The sequence below is a fragment of the Chelon labrosus genome (genome assembly GCF_963514085.1).
Source record: "Chelon labrosus genome assembly, chromosome: 6".
In the NCBI taxonomy this organism is placed as follows: domain Eukaryota; kingdom Metazoa; phylum Chordata; class Actinopteri; order Mugiliformes; family Mugilidae; genus Chelon; species Chelon labrosus.
The window spans coordinates 20194088-20219482 of NC_140342.1; the positions used below are offsets into that span (position 1 = coordinate 20194088).

At 43.5% G+C, this 25395-nt stretch overlaps 1 protein-coding gene across 5 annotated transcripts in view; it reads left to right on the top strand.

Moving 5' to 3' along the window:
- Nucleotides 1-25395, top strand: part of LOC311489502 (collagen alpha-1(XI) chain-like) — an 80219-nt gene that overhangs the window by 18361 nt on the left and 36463 nt on the right. For all 5 annotated transcript variants that reach the window (XM_084546610.1, XM_084546612.1, XM_084546611.1 and 2 more), the window contains exons 5-31: nt 2117-2245; nt 5405-5488; nt 5803-5901; nt 8362-8661; nt 9738-9803; nt 10630-10671; nt 11048-11110; nt 13596-13670; nt 14164-14247; nt 15403-15459; nt 15837-15890; nt 15989-16042; nt 16442-16495; nt 16601-16654; nt 17344-17397; nt 17495-17539; nt 18212-18265; nt 18358-18402; nt 19291-19344; nt 20757-20801; nt 21000-21053; nt 21151-21195; nt 21868-21921; nt 22014-22058; nt 22932-22985; nt 23097-23204; nt 24151-24204. In XM_084546610.1, coding sequence (XP_084402736.1) covers nt 2117-2245; nt 5405-5488; nt 5803-5901; nt 8362-8661; nt 9738-9803; nt 10630-10671; nt 11048-11110; nt 13596-13670; nt 14164-14247; nt 15403-15459; nt 15837-15890; nt 15989-16042; nt 16442-16495; nt 16601-16654; nt 17344-17397; nt 17495-17539; nt 18212-18265; nt 18358-18402; nt 19291-19344; nt 20757-20801; nt 21000-21053; nt 21151-21195; nt 21868-21921; nt 22014-22058; nt 22932-22985; nt 23097-23204; nt 24151-24204 — 1926 coding nt within the window. The remainder of the gene's footprint in view (nt 1-2116; nt 2246-5404; nt 5489-5802; nt 5902-8361; nt 8662-9737; nt 9804-10629; nt 10672-11047; nt 11111-13595; nt 13671-14163; nt 14248-15402; nt 15460-15836; nt 15891-15988; nt 16043-16441; nt 16496-16600; nt 16655-17343; nt 17398-17494; nt 17540-18211; nt 18266-18357; nt 18403-19290; nt 19345-20756; nt 20802-20999; nt 21054-21150; nt 21196-21867; nt 21922-22013; nt 22059-22931; nt 22986-23096; nt 23205-24150; nt 24205-25395) is intronic.

The window sequence follows — 25395 nt, forward strand, 5'->3', positions numbered from 1 at the left end:
AAAAGTGGAGAAGGGAGTGGGCAGGGGATGAGGAGCCAATCGGGGAGTGTGGGAGCGTTTGATTCCCTCGCTGGCTTTGTAAATGGGCTAAGTGTGTGTGGTCTCCCGACAGTGTTTTCTTGTTATAATGACTCCATTGTTGCTTTACACAGTACCCTTTATTTTTTCCTAGTGAATACACATACAAACTAAGCTAAATGGGAATGAATGAAAAATGACTGTCCACGCACACAGGAAGGCTCAGAGAGGAGGAAGCAGACGGAGGGCTTGCCAAATGCAGTGTGTCTATGTTTTTAACTGTCATCTCCGTTTCTGGCCAAGACTGTGGATCCCTTTGTTTGAAAGAGAACAGTTTTCAATTTGAGAACTTCTCTTTGTCATTGTAGTTTTGGTTCTTTGTAATAAGAGCTTATGAGAGTCGGGGCTCGTCGATAAGAAACGGGACCCCAACACGGGATATAGCATGAAATATATTTCATAGAAAATCAATCTAAGTGGAAGGTGGTTCTGTCAGCGAAGACAAGTAGAGTTGCTAACCAGAGTAGGTGGATGGAATGTTACTCAACACCCGCCCATTAATCCGTATGTCAAACGTATTTACACTTTCTGCTTGTTGTTTGGGTTGTTCAATAGCCTGTTGAAAGTTGCTAGTCACGTATGATGGCAGCGCAGGGTGGTGAGTGTCTAATGTGTTCCAGAGATCTCAGCTTGCGCAGATGTTGCCTCCTGTAATTTAATGCAATCTGCATGTATGTGCTTCCTCTTAAGGGGCCACCATGATCGTGGCCTGTCTTCACCTTCCTGCAGCACCCAGGCTATTTTACCCGGTTTGTTTTTTTTTTTTTTTTTTTGTCCTCTTTGTTCTGAGTCCAGGTGGATTTGGAAAAAAGGGTCAGCTGAGGTGTCCGTATGGTCGATGGGTATAGATAACATTCCCCAGATCAGTGGCATAGCAGTTCCTGCTTTAGAAATTCCTTAGGAGACTATCATGGAAAAAGAGCCTTTGGCTGATGGAAGGGTTGGGAGTGGGGATCTAATTTCCTTTTCCAAAAAGCTCATGAAAAACAGACGGCCTCAGATAAGTACAGACTTTGGTTATTTATCTGCTGTGTAAGGGGACTTGCCGTCCTTAATGGCTGAGTGAGGGGGACTGCACAAGAGTTCTTTTTAAAAGCTTACAGACTCCCCCAAAGCCTTGATTCATTCCATAAAGTTTTATGTAATTAATAGTCAAGAGACTACTGCCTCTGGTACTGTAAGCGCCCGCATTGTTGTTTTATTGTCACATTTTATTATCACCACGCCGGTGCAAACCTGAGCCAGTCTAGCAAGAAGGAATAGCTGCATACTTCATGGACATTAACATTTGGTTTCTATTTGTAATCATGGAAGGAAAAAAAAAAAAAGGAAACGGACAATGTGACTGATTCCTGGCGAAATACTCTCTGACTGCAAGATAGATGAAGTTATTTTGAAGTGAAGTCTTTTCTAACATGCTCTGCTTTAGTTGACTGACAGTTGAACTGTAAGAACCGAAAATGTCCTGTCCTTGATCGAGTAGCCAACGGTACACACCTGCTAAGAAAAACGCGAGAAGAAAAGTTAACTGCGATCCCTGTGGAACGTTTCCAATCATATCCAATATCACTCCGTTTAAAATTCAGCTCTGTATAACAGTGGTTGGAGGCTGGAGCTCTGGCTGTGTAGCGGCCATTAAAAACTGTTTAAAACGCTCGACTCTGGATTGATTCTGGACGGATCTGGTGTTTTGTTCTCAGCTGCAGTTGGGACGTGCTCTGTTCTGTTCTGTTCAGCTTTTTCTCGTGCATCCGACTGGTTTCTCCTCAACAGCAGCAGTGGCTCAGGCCCTTGGGTATTGAAGTGTTTTCCAAAACCAAACTGGAAAAATCTAATTTCTCAGATGCTAAGATGACATAAATCACTGGACTTATAGTGTTGTAAATTATCCTGCGTAAAACTTTCTGTTTTACGCTGACAACCGCCGGGGAAAAAAGCAAACTCTGACATGGGAATTTGCAGCGGGGGAAATCTACTTCGCAGTGTGCCACTATGTTGTTTGTTGACTTCTGCTGACACACTTCTCCTCTTCTTCCAGGGCGACATCCAGCAGCTGCTGATAGTGGCAGACCCCAGGGCGGCCCTTGACTACTGTGAACACTACAGCCCTGACTGTGAAACCCCCAACCACCACGACACCCCCCAGGCTCAGGAACCTGAGGACCAGGTCAGTATTTGGAGGGGGAAACAGCGAGTCTGGCTTAGGTGGATTTAGGAGCAGAAATCAGGTTGGAGAAGGGGCTGTTTACGGGGAGGAGGGGAGAGGGGGCCGGGACGGAGGAGGGAGAAGTAGGGAGGTTTGTACAGATGGTAGGATTGGAGAAAGTTGTAGATTTATGTAGGATGATTACCGGAATTTGGTTCGGCTGTGTTTAGTAAAAGCAAAAAGGCAAAAGATAAAGTAATGGAGTACAATTGGAGACTTATGGTGACAAATAGGGAGTTTCTTAGCAAAACTTAATGATATTTTATGTTAGATATTCAAAGTAAGGCTGAGTTCGGGGGCGAGAAAGTTGGGAGGGAACCGTTATTTGACTGCTAACAGCGGAATATATAAGTTTCCCTGTTTCGCCCAATTCCCATTTTGAATATTATTCCTGGTTAAAGGTCCCCCCGAAAAAAACAAAAGCACAACATATTTTCTGCAAATTGCTTAAATGCTTTTACCAACATTCCTCAAGGCATAATTACTCAAGCTGGTGTCAGTTTATCAGTCACTTTCTCCACTCTGTGTCTCACTCGTGGAAACATGCTGACATAGCAAAATACATGGCAGAGTTGGATTATTTTTCTTTTGTTTTATCGCCACTGGCTCCAAAACTTGCAGCTTCTTCGGCCAGATCTCTTAATTGAAATACAGTCCTTTTGTGGCAGGGCGGAATTTCTCCTTATTTCTTCTTCTTCTTCTTTTTTTTTTTTTTTGTTTTGTTATTTTGCTAGTTCAAGCTTTTCTGCCGGCTGACATTTTCCTCCACTATTCCACTAAATAACTGATGAGCTCACACTGGAAACTTTTCTTTCTTCCCTGCCATGAAGTCTGAGCCCACTTTGGAGTGGCCCTGTGATTTATATCGCTAACGAGTTCTGCAGGCTCTGCCCAGACTCCCAGGGAAATTTAAGCCTTTCCTTCCCCCAGCTAGACTTCCAGTACCTGGAAAAGTGGACTTTAGATTCCTGGTGGAAGAAGAAGAAGAAGAAGAAGAAAAAAATTAAAAAAGATCAGGAGCTGGTTCTGTATTCAAAAATATTGGCCGTACAGTGGGTACCAGTTCTGGAAAATGTTGCTTCATCTTTAAGTTGCTCTTCAGCGCCAAGACAAGGAGCTTGTCAGGTCTAAATAGACAGTGGGGAGCAGTTTGATTTCATGAACACTGTAAATCTGGTTTATTCATTGAAAGTTTCAGTTATAACAGGAATGTCCTTCCTGCATTCCAACTCTGGATTTTAAACCGTTATTTACTCATGAACAATGGAATAATACTGTATCTGAAGCATAAATCAGTGCCGTACAAGGTTAAATCTCACAACATGTAAGAAGTTTTTTACTTTTTATACTTAACTCTGGCCTGAAAGTCTTCAGTTCCACAAAAGCATGTCTTAGTCTCTGAAGATGCTCCTTGACCTGAAGCATGCCGCCTTTGCAGATGTCTGCAGCAGCTGGGTTAAAAGAGGACGAGGAGGTGATGCAGGAGGAGGAAGGGGTGGAAGGGGTGGAAGGGGTGGGGGCTTCTTTTTTTTTTTTTTATGAGCACACTTCAGTATTTACGTCTTCCATCCAAGCCAGTGGTGAAGGCCGTCAGCTCAGCCAAGCACTTCAACACTATAAATCTTTCCATTCTCTATCTGTCTCTCTGACCTTCCCCTTCTCTCCGATCCCCTCTCTTGTCAGTCTGGTCGGTCTGGCCGGAGCTTCTCTCTTGTGTGACCCCTCTCTCTCTCTCTCCGGGCCGCTGAACGGCGGCCAGGCCAGCGTTGCAGCACGCCAGCATTGCAGCAGGCCGTAGATCTTGAATTATTTTTATGAGCTTAGCAGTTGTCCAGGGTATTGTATTTTTTCCTGTGCTGATAGAGTACTGCGTATCGCTGGCTGGTCTGGTAACTTAATCTACGTACCCCTGCCTCTGTTTTGACTCTGTTAGGAGAACTAAACGTTTTTTTGAAAAAGGATTAAAGTGGCTCGTTTACAAGGAAATGTCCCTCGACAAAGGGAATAGTCTAACACATAAAATGCACATTTGCTTTTCTCTGCTGAGATTTAGAAGAGAGGATAGACAGAACTCTATTGTTTTTCAGTAAATATGAAGCCAGAAGATGGTTAGCTTAGCTTAGCATTAAAACTGGAGACAGCTGGCCTGAGGTACTTTTGCACTTAAAGCAAGAAACGTGTAATGCGAATTTTGGAGATACTGGTGCTTGTTCTAGCTTAATTTATGCTAAGCTAGGCTAAGCTAATGGTTTCCTGGCACCAATAATAATGATAATGATGATTTTTATTTTATTTGTAGCGGCCTTTCAAAGCACTCAAGGTCACCTTACAAAAAACAGCAATGCTTAAAACTTAAGAATAAAACAAACAATGCAATAAAAATAAAAAGTAAATACTTTATATTTAATGGCAAGATGTACGGGGGACTATCCATCCTCTCACTTAACTCTTGTGAAACAGGAAAAAAGCTTGAGAGAAGATTTCTCATCTATACACAAGTAAATATGAAACTAGATGTTGCTTAGCTTAGCTTAGCTTAGCTAGTCTGCTGTAGCCATGCTAGTTGCTTCAGTCGTTATGCTAAGCTAACTGTCTCTTGGCACCAGCTTCTCATTTGACGTTAAGATGCAAGCGTGATATCCATGTTCTCACGTAACGCCTGTAAATAAAAGACTATTCTAATGCCCCTAATTTGCAGCAGTGGGGTATTAACATAGTGGTTTTACCCCCCGCTAATGTATTCTGTATTCCCCCCATAATTCTCCAACATGCAATGAGTCAGGACAGCTTGTATTTTCTGTTTTAAAGAGCCTTTAATGAAAGCTGCAGGCCTTTGTCGGCACGCAAATTAAGACAGATAAGTTTTCTCTGGCGTTGCAATGACCTTCTAACATCCTGTTGCAGGCGAACGAAAATCTTAATTGTAGTTTGCTTGGTTGCGTTCATCCTCATGCAAAGCTGTGTGCCGACATGGATGTGAATTTTTCCCCCCTACATCATTTGAGCATGTTATGTCTGAAATAGCGTGATGACACAACATCTTGTACTGATTATATGGTTTTAAATAAAGTTTCGTGCCATATAAACATTGTGCTATATGTTTTTTTCCTTTTGTTACAGTACACTAACTATGACTATGGTGAGTTCTACGACTACAGTGAAGGAACAGCACTCACTGACGCTCCCCCGACTGAAAAGGCCGAGGTAACATTTATACACTAGCACAGCTATCATTACTGTTGCCATGATTGTCAGACATATTGTAAATACGCTTGATTTGTCTTCTCTTTTCTGTTGATTGCATTTTATGACTGTATGACTTCTTGATTTATAGTCACTATTTACTTTTACTGATTTATATGCAACACATGCCAAATGCGTCTACTCACATTCATAGCAGTAGGTCTCTGCATAGTCACCTCCAATGTAGAATTATATGCAGATAAAACATTATCAGGAGCCCTTCATTATAGCAACTCGCCAATGTTTTCTCTAATGTTGCTTCTGCTCTGATTCAGACAAATGTGGGTGAAGACTACTACACGGGTGAGTATGACTACACCACAGTGGACGGAAGTCAACCTGAAACTCCCCCCGAGACGACAGAACAAGGCCAGGTAACAGTTTAAAGCATTTTTCACAAAGCCTCAGACCTGCAGTTTTTATTCGTTTGATAAATACGCTGCAGGAAAATTTCCTTTGAGCTAGAGTACATATCATTTTATAGCCATTTATAATGTAACTGTATTTGAACTTCAACAGCAGTTAGTGGACGCACACATGAATGAAAAATCGGTGCCCATACGCCACCTATGGAATATGCATATTGTTAGAGGTGTAATATTAGGTCACAGAAATGTCAGCTGTGCTCTTTTATTGAATACAGACAGGAGCTGGCTGATGTTTTTTAAAGAATTTGAAATAATTGCTGAAAAAGGGGAATGAAATGTCCTCGATGCTATAAAACTTTCTAGGAAAACTTGGTAGCAGCTGATAATGATTCATTGAGAAGCTCATAAGGTATTTTTATGGAAGCATTTTCTGCAATTTTCCACAAATAACACCCAGATCCTTGTTTTTTTAAACCGCCAGGCATCACCACGAACAAAACATATTTTTATGGCCGCTTACGAAGGTTGAAACCCAATAAAGGCGTCACCAGCCAACATCAAACACCGAACTCCGCTCCTTGATATCCATGAGAACCCAGCTCCGCCGAACGTAATTTGGATAAAGAGCGAAGTGGGAAAACTTTTTTCACTTAATGAACCGTGACCAATGGAAAAAATCTTTCGTCAGACACATCCCCCACGTTTCTTCCTTGTCCCGAATTTGGCATCTTGATTCGTGCTAAACCGTCACACAAAACACAAGATAATGAGGAACATTTGGAGGTTTCAACCGAAACAATACGACCCTGCGCTCTGCCAGCCAGAAGACTGTAGATGTACCTTGAGGTGCATAATTTTGCTTGACTCAGCTTGAGACGATACGTTAATATAAAACGACACGACGGGGGCCTAACAAAGAAAACTAAACATAAGCTGTCCCATGTTGATTGATTATTTAAGACTGTGATGCACTAGACGGCATTTTAGACAATGAGGCATAGAGACCATAGACAATAAACAAAAAACTGTTGGCGAACGGTTCTTTCTAAAGATTTGTTGTACTTCAGTGTTGTTAGTGGATGCCTGAAGCACTAAACTTGGCAACATTACTAAAATGTCAACGAGATTTAGCCATGGATTGCAGTTCATCGCGATTAGTTATGGAATTAACATTTTAGGTGCCATATTTATTGCTCATTTGGACATGGAAGCTTTCTGGCATCATGTTTAACCTCTAATAAGTCTTCCTAATGCCTTGCACTATTATTAGATCCCATGAAGTGAGGTTTATTTTTGTGAGTTGTTGCGGCTTGAAGTTGATTAAACACCAATGGAACTATACGCCACAACTTCAGCACATTACACAACTGACAAAAAACATGCATGCGGCGCCGGTGGTATTTTCCCCTCAAGTCACCGATGTGTAATGGTGCATTAGACTGTAACACTGATTGACATCTTTCACTGAGGTGATTTACAAAGAAATGCTTATTTACATCGGTACAGTTGTTCTCGTGCAATCACTTTTTCCCAAGTGCCCCAGATTCTGTGCAAATACGTCTTGTATTTTCAGATGTCTTAACACAATCCGCCCTGATTTTCACTTCGCTGGGTCTTTAACAGTTCTCCAAAATATTTGCGTGCAAACATTTGCACTCGGCTTCTGCGTCAATTTTCGAATTGATCGTTTTGGATCGATAAAGATCGAACACATCGAGGAAAGGTTAACTGAGGAGGTTCGGCGATACAAACATTTGTATGACTCGTGTTCGGTGAAATTTACGTAAAAGTTTCAGTCGCTATTGTTGAAAGTGAAGCAGGAAGTAGAAGCAAAAATGAACTGGACTGGCAAAAAAGACGCTGGTGTTTGGGTGGTGTTGTTACAGAGCGAGTAAGTATAAATGGCTCGCACCGGCGTAGGCTACGTGCGTAGGCTACGGCGTCTGTATACCTTAAATTAACCTTGAGAGTAAAGATTTAAAGTTTATGCACTCTAAATGATCTCACTCCTTCTGTAATTTTACAGCATGAATATATTATATATATATTCATATATATTATATTTATTTTACATGCAATATTCTACTTTTTCAGAAAACATCAATGTGTCAGTTGTTGTGACATCTCACATTTGTTGCAGAGAATTAATTATTAACATAAAATGTGACTGTAGATGTTAGTTACAATAGGTGCTAACAAAGACTCTCACATGTGAAGTTTTAGACAAATTAGACACATGAACGTGTGCACAACTAAGTCGAAACTTGTGGAAGTTTTCTTAGTTGGTGTCTGGTAATTTTGCAACAAAAAAAAAACACTAATGCTTTGACTGTGAATCATGAATAAAAAATACATGTGAATGATTCAAGCTGTTCACATGGTTGCATTGAACTAACCAAACCTCCATGTTCCTTCCCATCTTACCAAACCCCTGCCCCTCCTGTGCGACGCCTTGATTGATCCTAGAGTTACGATGAGGAAATAGTGGATGATTACATCACCGGTGTGGAACAGGTCGGGGCGGACCCCACTGTTGCTGTGGAAACTCACGCCGCGGTGGACCCACAGGCGAAGGCGGATACCGCCACTGACGAGTATGAGTTTAAGGAATACGACCTGAAGAACTATGACAACAAAGAGTTTGTAGAGAAACCATACGTCTACGGTGAATATGATTACGACCCCACTGACGCCATGCCCACGCCTGAAACGTATGAGGATGAGGTCGGTCCCGGGGTTGCAGCGGAGACACACATCACAGAGAGTGTAAGTGGTTAGGAGTGATGGTGGTGGGGGAAGGAGAGCACAGAGGTTGAATTCAGGAATGTGGAAAGATGGAGAAGATGCTGGTGGCATTTGTTTCACGGGGTTATTGTGAGTGCCCCTTTTGTTTGTTGTTTCTAAAGCTTTAGGCTTAAAGCATTCTGCGTGCACAAGCGAAAATACACAAATACGCAAGCGAGCACAAGCACACACCTTGTCCTCCACAGATAAACAGATGTCGACCCAGCTGTCAAGCACAGGCACTCCCTCTATGACCTCTGAACCCTAGTGACCTCTGCTGTTTATCAAAGACATGCCTCTCCCTTGTTATCCCACCAGTAATCTGTCTGGATTACCTGATGGCAAACGAAGTCTTTGAAAATGTTTTTTTCCTTCAAAACCGTCCCGATCAAGCTCCAAAACCAGACAGAAACTGCTGAGCCAGTGTCTGTCGTGGCTCATTTGTAGCCCTCTTCTTTAACTTAGAATCCAGATTCACAGACGCAAGACACGACACAGTCTCTGTCTGGATGTTGACCGGCGATCTGTCAGTTTTGGGTTAATCTGAACCGCTCCATTAGTGCTCTTCTTGCTACAATCTGAGCCGTTCTCTTAGACTTATTCATTAGGTACTGGTTTCCTCTAAAGGCTAAACTGTATAATCTAGTGGGTTTTGGATACCCTCCTGTAGTTGGTTTGTGGATTCTTCTCATGTGAAGTCATTGTATGGATAGTGTCAGGTAACAACCTCTACATTTGTGCACAGTTGGGGTCTTTTTTTTTTTTCTTTTTTTTTGCAGTTCCTGGCTTTGAGGACACTTAAAGCCAAATTCTAAATTAAGGCTTCTTACAAAATGATTCTCAAGGTCCAACAAGCACATGAAAAACCTATTTTGCCTTAAGTACTACCTAAATCCTTTCAAGGTTTACACCAGTCTTTTCTTAGCATTTTTTACGAAACCTCTATAAAAGAGATGACACCTGGGTTTGGGTTTTTCTCTCAAACTACCGGCTTTACACTTAAAAGCGTGGCTCGCTGCGGTGTAAAGAGACTCACATGGTTTGTCTTATGTCTGTAGATGGGTGGAGGTCAGAGGTACTTGGGAGAAAAAGGAGAGAAGGGCGAACCCGCTGTCATTGAACCGGTAAGTAAAGAATCACACAATCAGTTCTCACACCTCTGGGAAACTGCCCCAACTTTTTTTGATAACCTAAATAGAATCACACTCATGAATAAGTCACGAATTAGAAGTGAGTACCAGAAAAAGTATAGGCTCATAAAGCTATGACATAGGTATGCTGAATAACTAGCAGTCTAGTGGATTTATCGTATTTATACACTATATCTCTACGCTGGTGTGTCTGTTTATCTGGCTATGAAGCAAACGTTAGTGGTATCTCACCAATGATTTATAAGTCTATAAAAGTCCTGAATCAGATGCGCCGCATATTTTCTAAGAAATTGCATTTCTTTTACCCGATCCCTGCAGAAAATGTGTCTTTCAAGTTTGATTTACACCCATGTGTTTCTAAAGATATTTCGTTTTCACTTCAACCGAACTTTAGGTTATTATTTTTTTATGCAAAGCACTGACGGCCAAGAGTGGCTTGCCTCCTTTCTTTCATCTGTCAGCTGAGGGCAGTGTGTGTGCAAACAGAAGTTCTATAGAAAGCCGTTCTGTGCAGTTTACCACTACAGGCTAAACACTGACTGAAATAGCAGCCGCTGTTAACATCTTCCCTCCCGTTCTGTCTGCGCCGCCACAGGCTGCCATCCAAATGTTTGACCGCACGCACATTATAGAACATAAGATAGCTGCAGCGTTGTTAACGGCTATAAGTAAACTCCTCAACCTCAAACCCAAAGCGCCCCATGTCTCTTTCTTTTTTTTTTCCCCCCCTCTCCCAGTCCTCCATTGGATTTACTGGCTGCCCTATAATGCTACTGTATCCACTTTTTTCCTTTTGCAGGGGATGCTTATAGAAGGACCCCAAGGAGCCCCTGGCCAAGCAGTGAGTATCGCATTCTCCCACACTCCTGTCTGCCTTCCACAGATGGAGAACAGCTAAAGAGGGGAAAAAATGTCTTTATGGAAAGAGCGTCAGCCCTGATCGCCAGTGAAGCTTGAGCTGGGAGAGACTGTCAAAATGTGTATTTGTGCGTGGACGTCTGTGTCTCTGTGTCTGTGAGAGTAAAAGAAGAAGTGTGTGTTGGGGGGGGAGGGGTTTAGGGGTCTCTTTCATTTTGAGGCTTATTTCATTCAAACCCATGTCTTTGCTTCTGTCTGTGTTGGCCTATGCATATGGAGTGTTGGAACAGACTGTGGTGGGGATGCTGGTTAGCAGTAGGTTGGGATAATATGCTAAGCGTGCATGTGTCTGGTTTCAGGGTATTCCCGGTACCCCAGGTTTGCAAGGTCCCCCAGGTCCCACAGGAGATCCTGGTGAGAGGGTGAGTGAAGGCCGGCCTCATTTCTTTAGAGCTGCGTACACATGTGTCTGTCACCCGCTTTCTGCTCCTCATGAACGTTATACGTTGCTAAAAACAATGCGACATACTCGCGTAAATCAATTCAGATGCCAGACAAATTGTTTGCCCAACAAAATGTTGCAGACTAAATCATATTCATACTTCCTGACACCGCAATTGACGCAAAACATACTGACACACTGACTTCAACATCGGCTGTTCATCTTAAAGGAATCATCAGGGGCGTCGTATGTGTAAGTAAAAATAACCATGCATTACTGGGAAGCTGTGAAGTACAGTGTAAACGCCACGGTGTGAATAATACAATTGGACGTGGCTTGCTACTGCAGCAGTAGGAGGGATTAGCGAGGAGTGGTGCAGGGAAAATGAGATGCCCATAAGCTGTCAATACAGCGACAAAAAAAAGAGCATTTCTCAGAAGCAGCTGTGTTTGTGTGCTATGGGACTGGTGAGAAGTTCAAGGAGTTTGCTGTTAAATATGTAGAATGCTCTCAAACTTTTTATTTTTTCCCAGCACCGTGAGATTCACTTATTTATTTGACTGATGGGATGAGACAGAAGCGTATGTCCCCCTCCAGAAATCTGGATCTAAGCTTTTTTAAAATATTTTTCTTCCCCAGAAATGTGGTGATTGCCCTGCACCCCTCTTTCATCGCCCTTGTAACACGCCTGTTCTGTCTCTGGAGGTTAGCGGTTTAATTGGCAACAGAAAAAAAAACAAAAACAAAAAAAACACCCAAACACGACTCCAGCAATCGTCACTGGTACAAAAGGCCCATTGTTCCACTGAGTCAAAGTGATCAAAAAATATTTTGTTTGTCAAAAAAAGGAAACGTCTCTCCCCCTCCCTTCATTTCCTCCCACGAGAAGCAGTCCCACTAAGGACTGACGGGGTGGGGGGGTTAAAAGTGACTCGTTCGCTGTAGCCTTGCGGTTTTCCGTTGCGCAGTGTCCGCCCCGGCGCTCTGCGTTTGATCATCTGTCACGATCGACGCCGCTTTCCCAGCCACGCAGGGCTTTCATTGACACTAGATGCCGCTGCAACGGATTGGAGACTTTTCAACTGCCACCGGGAAGAAGAAAAGGCAGATGGGAACACATGGCATCAATTTGAGACAGTCTGAGATTGAGGCCATTGACAAGACTGCTAAGTAGATCCCGGTTTCTTCTGGAAGCCATGGGTACTGCTTCGGCTTTGTCTGATTTATGATCCCATTTTTGTCATTATTAAACAAAATTCTAGTCATATTCTCATTTAACTGCCTATTTACCCTGTCATTATTTAGTATGGTGCCTTTTTATACAGTTATTTTAGCTGTCTTTTAATAGATTGCCATGAAGTTTGGTATTGATGGTCTCCATTGGATGAATCCTTATGACTTTGGCATGCAAGATGGGAACATGCTTTTCCATCATCTTCAACCCAACTATCATTATAGTAACAACTACAATTCCTTTCAGCTTTATCTGTGTTGTGAGCTGAATGCTAAAACCACAACTTCCCATGATTAAAGCTGTTAACGCGTTAGCTAGCTGTGTAAAAAAAAAAAAAAACGTCTTTCAAGTTTGCTGCCAACTTTAGCAGTAACCTTTAAGCACATCTGAACTTAAGCCCATCAGGACAGAGTGGAGTAGTAGTAGTAGTAGTAGATAAGATGGCGACAAATCACAGCTTTAACCACGATGCACCTCGGGCAGATGAGCGCTGCCAAGCTAGGTCTGAAATTTCCTAAATCCGCCACCATAAAAATAAACGTATCATTTTTTATGTATATATATATTTATGCAATAACGTGATCTCTCCTCTGACCGCACATTTACTACCCCACTTGTGGTAAGCAGTTAAGGATAGTAAAACTTCCTCTCCATTTTTCTTTCTGGAACTTAACGAGCATCATAGCCTCTAAAGGCTCTGAGTCTGAGTCGGCGCTCTCCTGTGGGTGGTACCCTCAGGCCGGCTTAATGAAAGTACATGCCTGCGATTGAGTTCCCTGTCTTATTCTTCTTACCAGGATTAGTCGGTTGTTTTTTAACAAACAGCCCTCCGGACTGTCGCGAAAGTACCTCCCTTTTGCTGTGAGTAGATTAGTTCTCGTTCTCTGTGCTGCCACTGTTTGTTAGTGCTGCTATCTTTTCTTTTAATTGGCACAGCATATCCAGGGGATTATAGCGAAATACCGTGAGAAATGTGACTTGCTTATTACTTGCGCATCTAATTAATTTTTCCTTAGCAACACACTCGTACACAAGTTAAGAAAACAACGGCGGCTGTTTCTAATTAAATCATTTGAGGATGTATTTCCTAACAACAACACTGAATAAATCCTCTTCAGTAGGATTGTTGTCGTTAATGAGGATTTTATTTCCTGTGGTTTAGATCTTGACCTCAGCACCAGTTGCATTTTGTGTTCACGGCGTGTTGTGATGTCTTTCTGTATTTCTGCAGGGTCCTCCGGGGCGTCCTGGTATTCCTGGTTCAGACGGTGTCCCTGGGCAACCAGGTACCATTCTGATGCTTCCAGTAAGTCCTGCTGCTTTCCCCATGCCCACTGGGCCCACTATTTCCATCACATACTGTGCACCCTTCATCTCAAGCGCTAGCCCGTGAACTCACTTCATTGTGTACGTTTACCTCATTGCATCAGCAGCAGGCCAAAGGATCGCAACCCTATTTTCTTTGGGTTACAAATCACTTACCTTGTAAATGTCAGCCGGTGCAATGGAGTGGAACCAGTGACTGAGGCTTTGAAAAGACTCGGTGACACATATTTGTGTGTGTGTGTGTGTGTGTGTGTGTGTGTGTGTGTGTGTGTGTGTGAGCGGCCTGTTCTTTGCCAGCGCGCCGACACCTTTGACTGTGTGCGTGTGTGGCGTAGCAACACTTGTGTGGGTTTAGCAGGACACGGCAAAGATTTAAACGCACTCATCAGGGGTGGGGGGCCATTAGATGTCTCTGTCTCTGTTAAAGGCAATTTGTTTTTAATTGTGTTTCTTGTCTGTTTTGCGGCTGACAGTTCCGTGCGGGCGGCGAGGCCCATAAGGGACCCGTAGTCACAGCCCAGGAAGCCCAGGCTCAGGCCATCCTATCTCAAGCTAGGGTAAGTATCAGTGGAAAATATAACCTCAGTGTCCCATTCTCAGTTTTGAGAACACGTCAATATATTTGTCCGTGATTTGGTGTATTCTCGGTAGCTGCAGTTCAACCAAATGAATGTGTGGGTACTCAAAGGTTTTCGTTTTAAATGACCCGGACAGTTTAGCCAATAATGAGAAAACAAATTCACTCTTCACAAGTCCCACTCATCCTGTAAATTGTCCAAATTCCAAAATATGGACCCCTTTGTTGGGTTGGGTAGTATATAAAGCAACAACAGATGTTCGCACCCACTCAGGGGTCCTGTCAAGCATGGCACGGGTTGAATTTTGTGGCTTTCAGCAAGGTGTGATCTATAGCCGAACACGTGGACTTCGTTATATAGTCACACATTCATAACACTCTGCGGAGCCGGAGGTCGGTCAGAGCTGGTGTTTAGTGTTGTCTAGAAAGCACTTGTCGCCTTGTTATACTCGGGTTTTCAGTGCCAGAGATTTGTCTCGGAACGTGACGGCCGAGTGATGAATTAAAAGGCACAAATTGCTTCGTGACCAGATTTATCCACACCTGCAAATGCGTGATTCACTCTTCAGGGCATACGTTGCTTTAAATTAGTAAATAATTTCTCGGTTCTGCGATCGCACTCAATAAATTCCAGGGAGGCTTTTTTTTTTTTGGCAGTGCAACGCTGTGGTCAGCCATGAGTAGGAGCAATGACCAGAGTGGTAAACCGTCGACAAGAACAAAGTAAAGTTTGCACTGTGTACGGTTCCATGTCGTACAGAGACTTTTTTTTTTTTTAATCAGTGCTTTCTTTATTATTTGCAAATCCCTTATGGACCAGTTTGTTGAATGTGGCGTCGGTTTCAACATCACACATTCCCGCTTTATTGCAGGGTCTGCATGTAGCGTTTTAATATGCGCACCACATTGATTTTGAAACACTAATGAAGTCAAGTGTTGTGTTCATCTGCGGAAAAAAAAACGTCATTGCAAGAAGCAGAAGTAACGGTATGAAGATTCTGCAGAGCTTTTAATGCAAAGCGTGCATTATTTCCATCCATGTTGTGCAAGAATAAGACGTGCTTTCTTTAAAGTGCGTGAGTGATGTGTGCGAGCGTGACCTGCGGTTGACTGGCTGTTTCTGTCCGACCCACAGCTCACAATGAGAGGTCCTACAGGGCCAGCGGGCATGACGGGGCGATCCGGTCCTGTGGTGAGTATTTATCTTCAACACCCGTTCATTTATTTCACAGTTCATTAGAAACACGTTCAATTATTGCCGCATCTCGTTGTGAAGCTTTACTCATAGCCACTCCGTCAGCAAATGTGATTTTATTCCACCAATATGTGATAAGTATGTGGAATATAATAGAATAATATTGTATAGAAACCATGCTAGGTTAAGCATTTTGCCCTGGCTGCGTCTTATCAAACAGTAAACCAATTCTGTAACTATGGGATACAAGATAGATTTTCCACACATGCAAGTGTTTTTGTTGCACATGCAGTAGGTTTGAAATGTTGCCAACATATTTGGCTACATTTAAGATATCACTAAATCTATGTGTATGTGTATGTATTTTTCAACAGGGAGGTCCAGGCGCTCCTGGACTTAAAGGTGACAGTGGGGATCCAGGGCCACAGGTGAGAAGAGTATTCTTCTGTTTTGCTTTATATATCTCCTTAGTTAGTTTTCATTTTTATATATATATTATTGAAACATGCATATGTCTTCTCCATAGGGGCCCAGAGGTCTTCAAGGTTCAACTGGTCCACCGGGGAAAGCAGGAAAGAGGGTGAGAGTAGTTTTCAGCCAGGCTCAACCAGGAGCTTTTTACGGGAACATAAACATTTACATGGAACATGAACTGATTGATATTCTCTATTGTGCGGAACAGAAAAATAAGCTCCTAACAGTTTAGGGTATCAGGAGCACACAGATCAACACCACAAACCAAAGAATCTGTTGAGTTGCAAGCATGGCTTTGTTTCAAATAACTCAGCTGCACACAGTAACTCTCTCTCTCTCTCTGTGTATTGTTTAAAGTCACACAGTTATGTTTATTTAGCCATAAACTAGTTAGAATAATTATATCACCTCCGCTATATTTATCCTCCGCAGCCCTCAAACACGATTGAATAATGTGTAAGTGTTATCCGTGTTATCCTGACGAGATACTTTGCCTGTCCTCCAGGGTCGTAACGGAGCAGACGGTGCTCGAGGAATGCCCGGAGAGGCAGGCGGCAAGGTAAAGCGCACACCAGGGACTCCGTAAAACGTGTCCTGTAGGCTGCATTTGGAAACGGGTTTGCATCTTCCATACCGACTGACAAAAGCTTTCACTTTTTCGCAGGGTGACCGAGGCTTTGACGGCCTCCCTGGTCTTCCCGGGGAGAAGGGACACAGAGTGAGTACGAAAGGGTGAAAATTTGGGGTTTGTTGAATGTTGAAGGTCAGAGGGCGGACTCTAAAAGGCCTCTGCCGGCCTCCAAAAATAAGATCTGTCATTTCCTAGACGCAAATACGCATCGATCCCTGCCATCGCTGCTCTGCACCCTGTCTTTACAGCTGCGTCAGGGCTGATTGGTAGTTCAAAGGCCACCTTCCATCCATCTCATGTACGCTAGTGTTGACAGATGTGCGTTCTGAACCGAGGGAGCTCGTTTTGGGCGTTTGACCCAGTTACGAGAGGTGGGGCCCACTCCAGAACCACTTGGGCTGCCTTTTAACCGGGGCTGGAGGCCAATGAGGCGTTTGAGAGCCCAGTAAGAGAGGACAGAGATCACAGAAGGGGTATTTCTAGACAGGCTTTTATGCCTTATTCTATACTGGATAATTACAGAGCCACCTTATAGATCTCTACAAATAGTAGAAACCATATAGGTCTATGCCAGTTGTGGTGACCGAGCCTTGCTGTAGATTAAAGGCGGCTTTGTTGCCCATTTTTGTTGCTGTCTTTACAGTGTGTCTCTTTCTTGTGTGTGTGTGTGTGTGTTTTCTTAAATGTTTGAACCCATATCATGGGCTCTGTTGTGACGCCCGGTCGACTCCCCTGTCCTTATAGTCTTCTTCTGTGATTTTTCTTTCCCCCCTCAGGGTGAACATGGCTCTACAGGTCCCCCGGGACCCCCAGGAGAGGATGGCCCACGTGTAAGTTAACACCTAACTCAACCATCCACCCTGCCCCGTTCTCTGCGTATTACTCTACACTCCTTAGTAACCCACTGTTTTTCCCTTCTAACCAAAGGGCGAAGATGGCCAGGTCGGACAGAGAGGCGTGGCTGGAGAGAGTGTAAGTACATTTATGGTCATCTGATAACACATCGAGACGAGACCATTAAACCCATTCCTCCCTCGTCGGCATTCATTTTTGCAATTATTTAAAACGCCTCGACAGCCTCCCTCCCCTGCAACAGCAGCGACATTCCTGTCTGCAAGGACCATTGCCTTTGTGATCTCGACCTTGCCAGGACAGAACGGCTTTGCATAAACGATCAGAAAGTCAGAACTGGGAAACCCATGAGAAACCGCCCCGCTCTGCCTAGTGCCGTTCAAATGGGCCGTGGAGGTTGCGTGGGAAATAATTAGCTCCCTGTCATACTCAAAAGCGCGCTGCAACCTTTTATAGGAACAGTTGCGCAGACTTTCATCACGCGCCGTCAACTGGATGAAAGAGCAACATAAGGGCATTGATTTTTGAGATGAGAAACTAATTTCAGACACACCCTGTAGCTGCAGTTTCCGCGTTTGACCACAAGAGATCAGTATTTAGCCCTTTCAGGCAAATCAGTGAACACACTGCACAGGATTTTCATTAGATTTCATGTGCAATATATTACTATATGCTATTATTTTTTTTTTTTCCCTACTTGACATAAATACAAATAGCAGTTTCAGACAAATTATTACAAATCTGTGTTTAGGTATTACTGTATTAAATTTTGCTATTCGTCTCGATACGCAGGGCCCCAGAGGTTTGCTTGGCCCCAGAGGTTCTCCTGGTCCTGGAGGACAGCGAGTAAGTGCCACTTTACCCTCACAGCTGCTTATAATGCGTTTTTTTTTTTTTGCTCAGGAGTGACTTTCATTGCCGTATTCTGATCTTTTTAGGGTCTTCCTGGACTTGATGGGCAAGCTGGTCCCAAAGGAAACATGGTGAGAAGTGCTTCTGTTTGTTTTTTTTTCCCCCTCTCCCTTTTAAAGTAAAGTGGAAAATCAGATTGTCAGGACCACCTAAGCATCAGTTTGTTGTTGGGCTTGCCTCGTTGCGGGTCGGTGACCTTTAACCCCCTGTGCAGCATAAACAAGAGCGGAGGTCATTTGTCGATTAAATATTGCAGATGGTAGCGGGGAGTTAATATCGTGCACCTCAGATTTTCTCCCATTGACTACAGCCTCAAGCTGACCGGAGCTTTTGTAAGGCACGGAACAACAGGAAAACCTGTGTGTCACTGGTCCCATCATTCATTTGTCTTCCCGGAGGGTCTCAGCAGGATGTTTGAATGAGGTTAGCAGATCATCGGTCAGGACAGTCAGACAAGCCCACATGTTGTCTGCGATCGCCGAGTCACTGAGCCGAAGAAAGAACCTGCTGTGGGAAGGGGCGTAATAGAAATTTGATGCGTTTGTCATTCATTTCTTGAAAGCTCGTAACTGATGATTCAAGGTCAAATGTATTGTTTATGTACCCACGCAATGCTCTGACACACTTTCACTCCGTCTGGATTAGCTGTCAGGGGAGTTAAATTTCCCAGAATGCACCGTCTATTTTGTGTTTGTGGTAACAGCTGCAGCAGGATGCTCCACAGTGGTCTTGTCTGTTTTCTGTTTGTGTTTAGTTAGTGACACAATAAATCTCAGCTGGGTTGCCTTAAAACCGGTTAGTCTTGTGACATTGTTTGCTCTTCCTTGTACTCATAAAAATTGTTCGACTAAATTCATCTGAATTCTTTGGCTCAGTTGTCATTACTCAATAGGAATCATTTGCCGCGATTGCAAATATCAACTGGATCCTCTTCTTTTGTGTTCTTTTGTTATGTGCAGGGTCCACAAGGAGAGCCAGGGCCGCCTGGGCAGCAGGGTATGCCTGGTCCACACGTAAGTTCAACCCCTGTCTGATCACTCTGTCTCCTTTCTAGCTTGGTCTCTGGATCTTACTCTTCCACTTTTTAGTTCTCTACCTGTCTGCCCCTCATGTTCTCCTGCCATATCCACTGTGCAACAGGGAGAACTACACCGATCAGGCGTAACATTATGACCAGGACTGATCATCCTGTGACAATTCATTGTTCTGCTGGGAAACGTTTGGACCTGGCATTCATTCGTGTGGATGTTACTTAGACATGTAGCACCCACCTAGACCAGATCAGACACCCCCACCCCATAGCAATGATGGCGGCAGCCATTCCCAGCAGGATGCAGCCTGACACAGGAACACACACAACAACAGTTTAAGAAGAACTAAAAAAAAAAAACGTAGAAAAACAGAGAACAGCACAAGGTGTTGACCTGGCCTCCAAATTCACTAGATCCCAAACTGATCAAGTATCTGTGAGATGATCCACAGAGGCCCCTCCCCTCAACCCATAGGACCCAAAGGCCCCCACTAACAACATCCTGTAGCCAGTCACCACAGGACACCCTCAGAAGGCCCATGTCCATTCTCTGATGAGTCCCAACTGTTTTGGAGGCACAAGAGACACCTACACAATATTAGGAAGGTGGTCATAATGTTATGCCTGATCAGTGCATGATCTCAAAATCAAAAGTCTCTACACATATTTCCCTAGATCTACCTTTTCTCCCATCCTTCCACCAATCTCACACCAAGGAGAAGGTGGATGCTTTCTGTTCTGCTGAGGTGCCAAATCTTGTTTTCACCTAATCCCAATGACACTGACCAATCGGTGGCACCGAGAGAAATATTCCACATCTGATTAATGTTTAATACGAAACAGCTCTCTCTGTATTTTAGCCAGGTGCTAAAATGACCCTTGCCAGGTTGAGACTTTCTGCCACGCTGACGCTCGCAGCTTTGAACGGGGGTGGCGTCATTCGCCTTGGAAAGTATTAGTGGGAACCTGTCCTCGTGGTATACAGGTTGAATAAATAACGCGCTAATTTTGGTCATACCTGGCCAGATTCACATGGGCGCCTTCCAGACGCGGAAGCCTGCCCGCTGAGAAAAAAGTAGCACAGCTCGCTCGTTTTAACTGTGATTAACTTTAAAGAAAAAAAAAAAGAAAATAATGAACCCTCTTTTGCAGTGAACAAAGAAGAAAGAAAGAACTAAACTGAATAAGTAAATTAGTTGAAATAGTGGAGGCATTCACATTACAAACAATCAGATTATAAATACACCACGAAGAAAAACAGATGTAGATCTCTCCAGATTGCCGTGCCACATAAATTGCCGAACTGCCATAACACTTCTTCCTGCTTAATCATGTGAGTTTACTTAAATAGTGGGAGGCTGCTCTCTTAACAGATGTGCTTCTATTGTCTTTCAGGGTCTTATTGGTCCTCAAGGTCCAATTGGGCCTCCTGGTGAAAAAGTAAGTAAAGAGGGAACGCCGTCACCCCTTCGTTTCCACCCACTCTCACAAGTCTGCTCCCCCGATAAGTGAATGTTTCAGTCAAGACCTCATAAGTGATCCTGCAGATTTGCTTTAAATAGGCCTTTACCCTTCATCTTTGAATCTATATATCCATACTTCCATCCACCCATCTGATTTATTGCTTTCTCCGCGCAGGGACCTCAAGGGAAACAGGGTCTGGCCGGCCTCGCTGGTGCTGACGGTCCTCCTGTAAGTAGCACATGTGATCTCTTTTTTCTGTTTCTGTCATCCACACACAAAAAAAAAACCTTAAAAAGTATCAGCTGATGAATCTCTGCTTTCCTAGGGTCACCCAGGCAAAGAGGGTCCTGCGGGCGAGAAGGGAGCAGCTGTAAGTGTGACGCAACTCTGCTGTTAATTTGGATTTTTTACAGTGAATTAGCTGATTAGGGTTACTCTCGAAGGTTCGTCGAAAAGTGGCAGAGCGCAGTGAGAGCAGAGGGCCCGGCGGTTTTTTATCTGCTGATTAAATTTAACGTTTGTTTAGCCTCGCGCAGCGTGCCAGACGGGCGAGGCCTGACTAAGCGCGTGATTTAGATGCTATCAGGTGAGTAGAACCCAGAACGTCTCGGCTAGCGACCGGTCGCCATTTTCCTCCGCGAGGTGATCTACAGCGGCCTGGAAGCAAATTGCGACGGCTATTTATAGAGCGTTTTGTTCAGAGGAGAGTTTTAAGATACTCTCTCGCGTATTAAACTCTTCCCCGTCCTGTTAACAGCAATTACAGTGTGAGATACTGCAGGATCGGACCCGGGCCCCTGTTCAGTTTCAAAATCAGTTTAACATGGTAGAAAACTCCAAAGCCGTAGCTCATTTTAATGTCACAATATTGGCAGTTTATTGTGTTGTACTTGGACAGTATTTGAGCCCAACTGCTGAGCATCTGGAGCTGTTATCCATTTACATTTTTTTGTTATGTTATTTTTTTTTTCTTTGTTTTAAATCAAATTTGTCAGGCTCTCCACCCCTCCAACACTTCTTTTTTTTTGTCCCCAACCTTTAGGGTCATCCAGGTCCTATAGGATCCATCGGCTACCCTGGGCCTCGCGGTGTGAAAGTAAGCACTATCTATCTTACAGCGCCACTCTTTAAAAATTAACATTTTTCCTTGAATTGAACTGACTTGATTATGTTCTCCACTCTCTCCAGGGCGCTGAGGGAATCAGAGGCCTCAAAGGTGACAAAGGAGAAAAGGTAAACACTCCTCCTGCTCCCCTCCCCCGTTTCCCTCAACATAGCAGACAGATGTCGTTCATCTCAAAACATAGACATCGGAGTTGTAATTTCTTCTCAAATGAGGCTTCCTCTGAATCCAGCAAGTGGAAAAAAACCCTTAAGGGCCCATCATCTTGGCAGTTAAATCCTCATGCCACTGAGCTGTAATGGACTGTGGTACATTAAACTAGAATGAGGCCGTTTCGCGGCGCGGCTTCGGCGAAGACTGATCTGTTGCCATTGTTTTCTCGGATTGCGCCGGTTCGAGATTTTTCCACTCTGTTGTCAGGAAGGAGACGCTTGTTGAAGATCATCTTATTAACACTGAGCATGTCGTTATAAGCTCCTCTGCTTTGACGCCTCTGTCTTGTAAACATAAAACCCACTGGGGCGAGACACACTCAAAATGGGTACAAGCTAATAATATTTTTATTGTGTTATGATCTAATATCTGTTTTTGTAGTTTTATGCGTAAAAAAAAGAAAAAGAAAAAGAAAGTTGCATTCTCATTTCTAACCACCAGGTGTCAGCAGAATAACACAGAAGCAAAGATACAAAGCGAGGCCTAATTTCAAAACTGCTTATGTGATTGCTTCATTTAAACAGACACTAGATGTCAGTATGAATCTTCCCTAAAGAGCCCTAATGCTTTTCGATATGTGTGTGTTTCTTTCAGTTGCACATTAAGACTGTTGTCATTTGAATAATCCCTCTGTGTGCCTCTTATAAACTGCAGCTTTATACTTTCCTCTCTGCTGCAGATTGCTTTGCTCTGAAAGGCGTTGCGTTGACTATTTTGCTCGTCTCCTCTCAAACTGTAAATAATAACACGTTTATGTCTCTCGTCTCCAGGGAGAAGATGGATTCCCTGGCTTTAAAGGTGACATGGGCATCAAGGGTGACAAGGTAAATGATCAACTCTGAAGGGAAAACGGATGTTTGCAGTTGCAGAGAGTGATGGCGGTGGTGGTAATAAATAAAAAAATAAATAAAAAAAGATGTTTTCTTTGCATTCAGGGTGAGAATGGCGTGCTTGGACCCAGAGGTGAAGACGGTCCTGAGGGTCCCAAGGGCAAGTCAGGACCCAACGGTGAATCTGGTCCCATTGGCTCAGCTGGAGAGAAGGTACATTTATAGTTAGTGTGCTGAAATTCAACTTTAAATTTAATCGCGTGCAATTAAAGGTTAGATAATTCTGCATGTGAGTAGATTTATTACTGTAACAGTGGTCTAATGGCGCTTTTTTTTTTTTTTTTTTAATGAACTGGAAAGACAGCACTCTGCTTATACCATAGTTTCGTAGCTGTCCCGAAGTTTAGATTTCCTCCACCTCCCCTGAACGGTTCAAGTTTAATTGGCCTGTGTTGCCAACCGTCTCTCCGTGGAGCTTTCATCTTGTCATAGAGCATCTTGCTCCTCAGCGCTGCAGTATTTACCCTCTCACAAATCAGTATTGAAGGTTTCAAAAGCGTAAATGTGATGCCTTTCAAGTGAAATAACGGTCCGTTTATTCTGCAGAGCTGTTGTGTTTTTTTTGATGCTTTGTTTTCCGACAGTAGATAGACAGGGGTCAGCCCGTTTTGGAGCCAAATTATAGCATAGAGAACACAGTAATAGGCACAGTAGTTGCAAACTAGCTCAGCCTCTTTACAAAAAAGCGTAATTTTAATTTGACATGTAGTCAAAGTACAAATTTCTTACTGGGATCAGCATGAAAATATATGACTTGACCTCATATAGTTTTAAAAGCGCAGGGGACGGTTACATCAGATCCCGTGTAACTCTTAATGACACCATGTGAAGTGACCAAAATGGGCCGAAGTCAATTCGCACTTCGGTGCAAAGCAGAAAAAAAAAACAAAAGCCTCAGCACGGGTGATGTCATGTTCATAAACATGGTATTAAAAATTTCCCCTGCGCCAGGAGTAAAACTTGACGGTTATGAGTTTATTGCTTCTCGCAATGCTTCTGTGAACTTTACTGCAGCCTCCAGCTATGTCTCTGGTGGCACAATGAGAAGTCAACATCTCTGTTTTGTTTTTCTTTGCTTTTCTTTTTTTTTCTTTCTTAGGGAAAACTTGGAGTCCCTGGATTGCCTGGGTACCCTGGAAGACAAGGCCCCAAGGTGTGTGATTGGAGTTAATAATATGCTCTTCAGATCGATGCGGAGATATTCTTATATATATAAGCTCCCACTTTGGGTGGAAGGTGAAGGCCAGCAGTTGGGGTTAAGTGTCGTAGTCGACGGCTGTTAAACCTTCAAGATAACTCAGTAATGATTTTCAGTGTCAAACGTTCATGTTTACATGCGTGCTCTCCTCTTTGCCTGCACACGTAATCCACATGTGTATTGCATGTGTTTATATTTGTGAATGCACGTCTGCATCGATTCTCTCTGCGACATTTTAACCTTTTATTCTGGTCCGCCGAATCCACCAGCCACCCATCGTCTAAACTTGCACCCACGAGCTTTTCTTAAAAAAAAACAAAAAAAAACGCTCAACTGCTGACTAACCCTTAAGCCCGTGCAAACCCGAGCAGACACTTTGGAGTTCCACTCACCGTGGCCCTTGCCCGGAAACGTAGCTGGCACGGTCACCTGCCGCAGTCATCAGCTGTCCTCCCCCCTCATACTCCGGGCGTTATCTAACAGCCTGGCACTCCCTGCACTCCCGACTCCTCCGCCGAGATGTGCTGCTGCAGCTGCTTCCCTCTCGGCTGCTGTCAGCGCTGACACCTTGGCGCTGATATGATGGGTCAGATACACCTACACTCGCAACATCCAGATAGGCAAGTGCCCCGCTCTGTCTGTTAATGTCAGCAGAATGTGAGCTGAGCGCGGCCAGCGGATCGCTAAGAAGCCAGCGCGAATTAGACCAAGTGGAGCGGATATAAAAGGGAGCAGACTGAGCTGATCTAACGTATTAATTCCAGTAATTTGTCTTTTAAATACATGTTTCTCCTTCGTTGTAATAAATGTAGAGTATGCGGTGATGAATATCGCAGTCAAAAACGTAAAGCTGCTTTGTCTGTATCCAGAAATAATTGGAAACAAAGGCTGCCCACAAAGACTTTCACTAGAGTTTAGCACCTTCTCTTTTTTTTAGACTTTACAAGCTTCAAAATGCAACTTTTTGGAGAGACAAAAAAAGTCAGCCTGACTTTGAAATTGTATAAATAGTGCCCACAGTTTCTTTTCTATGGCGTGCACTTGAAGAGTTTCCTTCCAAAACAAGAAAGGGAGAGATACCCTGAATTTAAAAATGGTGACTCCATGTTAAGACAAAGTGTGAAGCTCTTTGAGGGCGCTTTGATG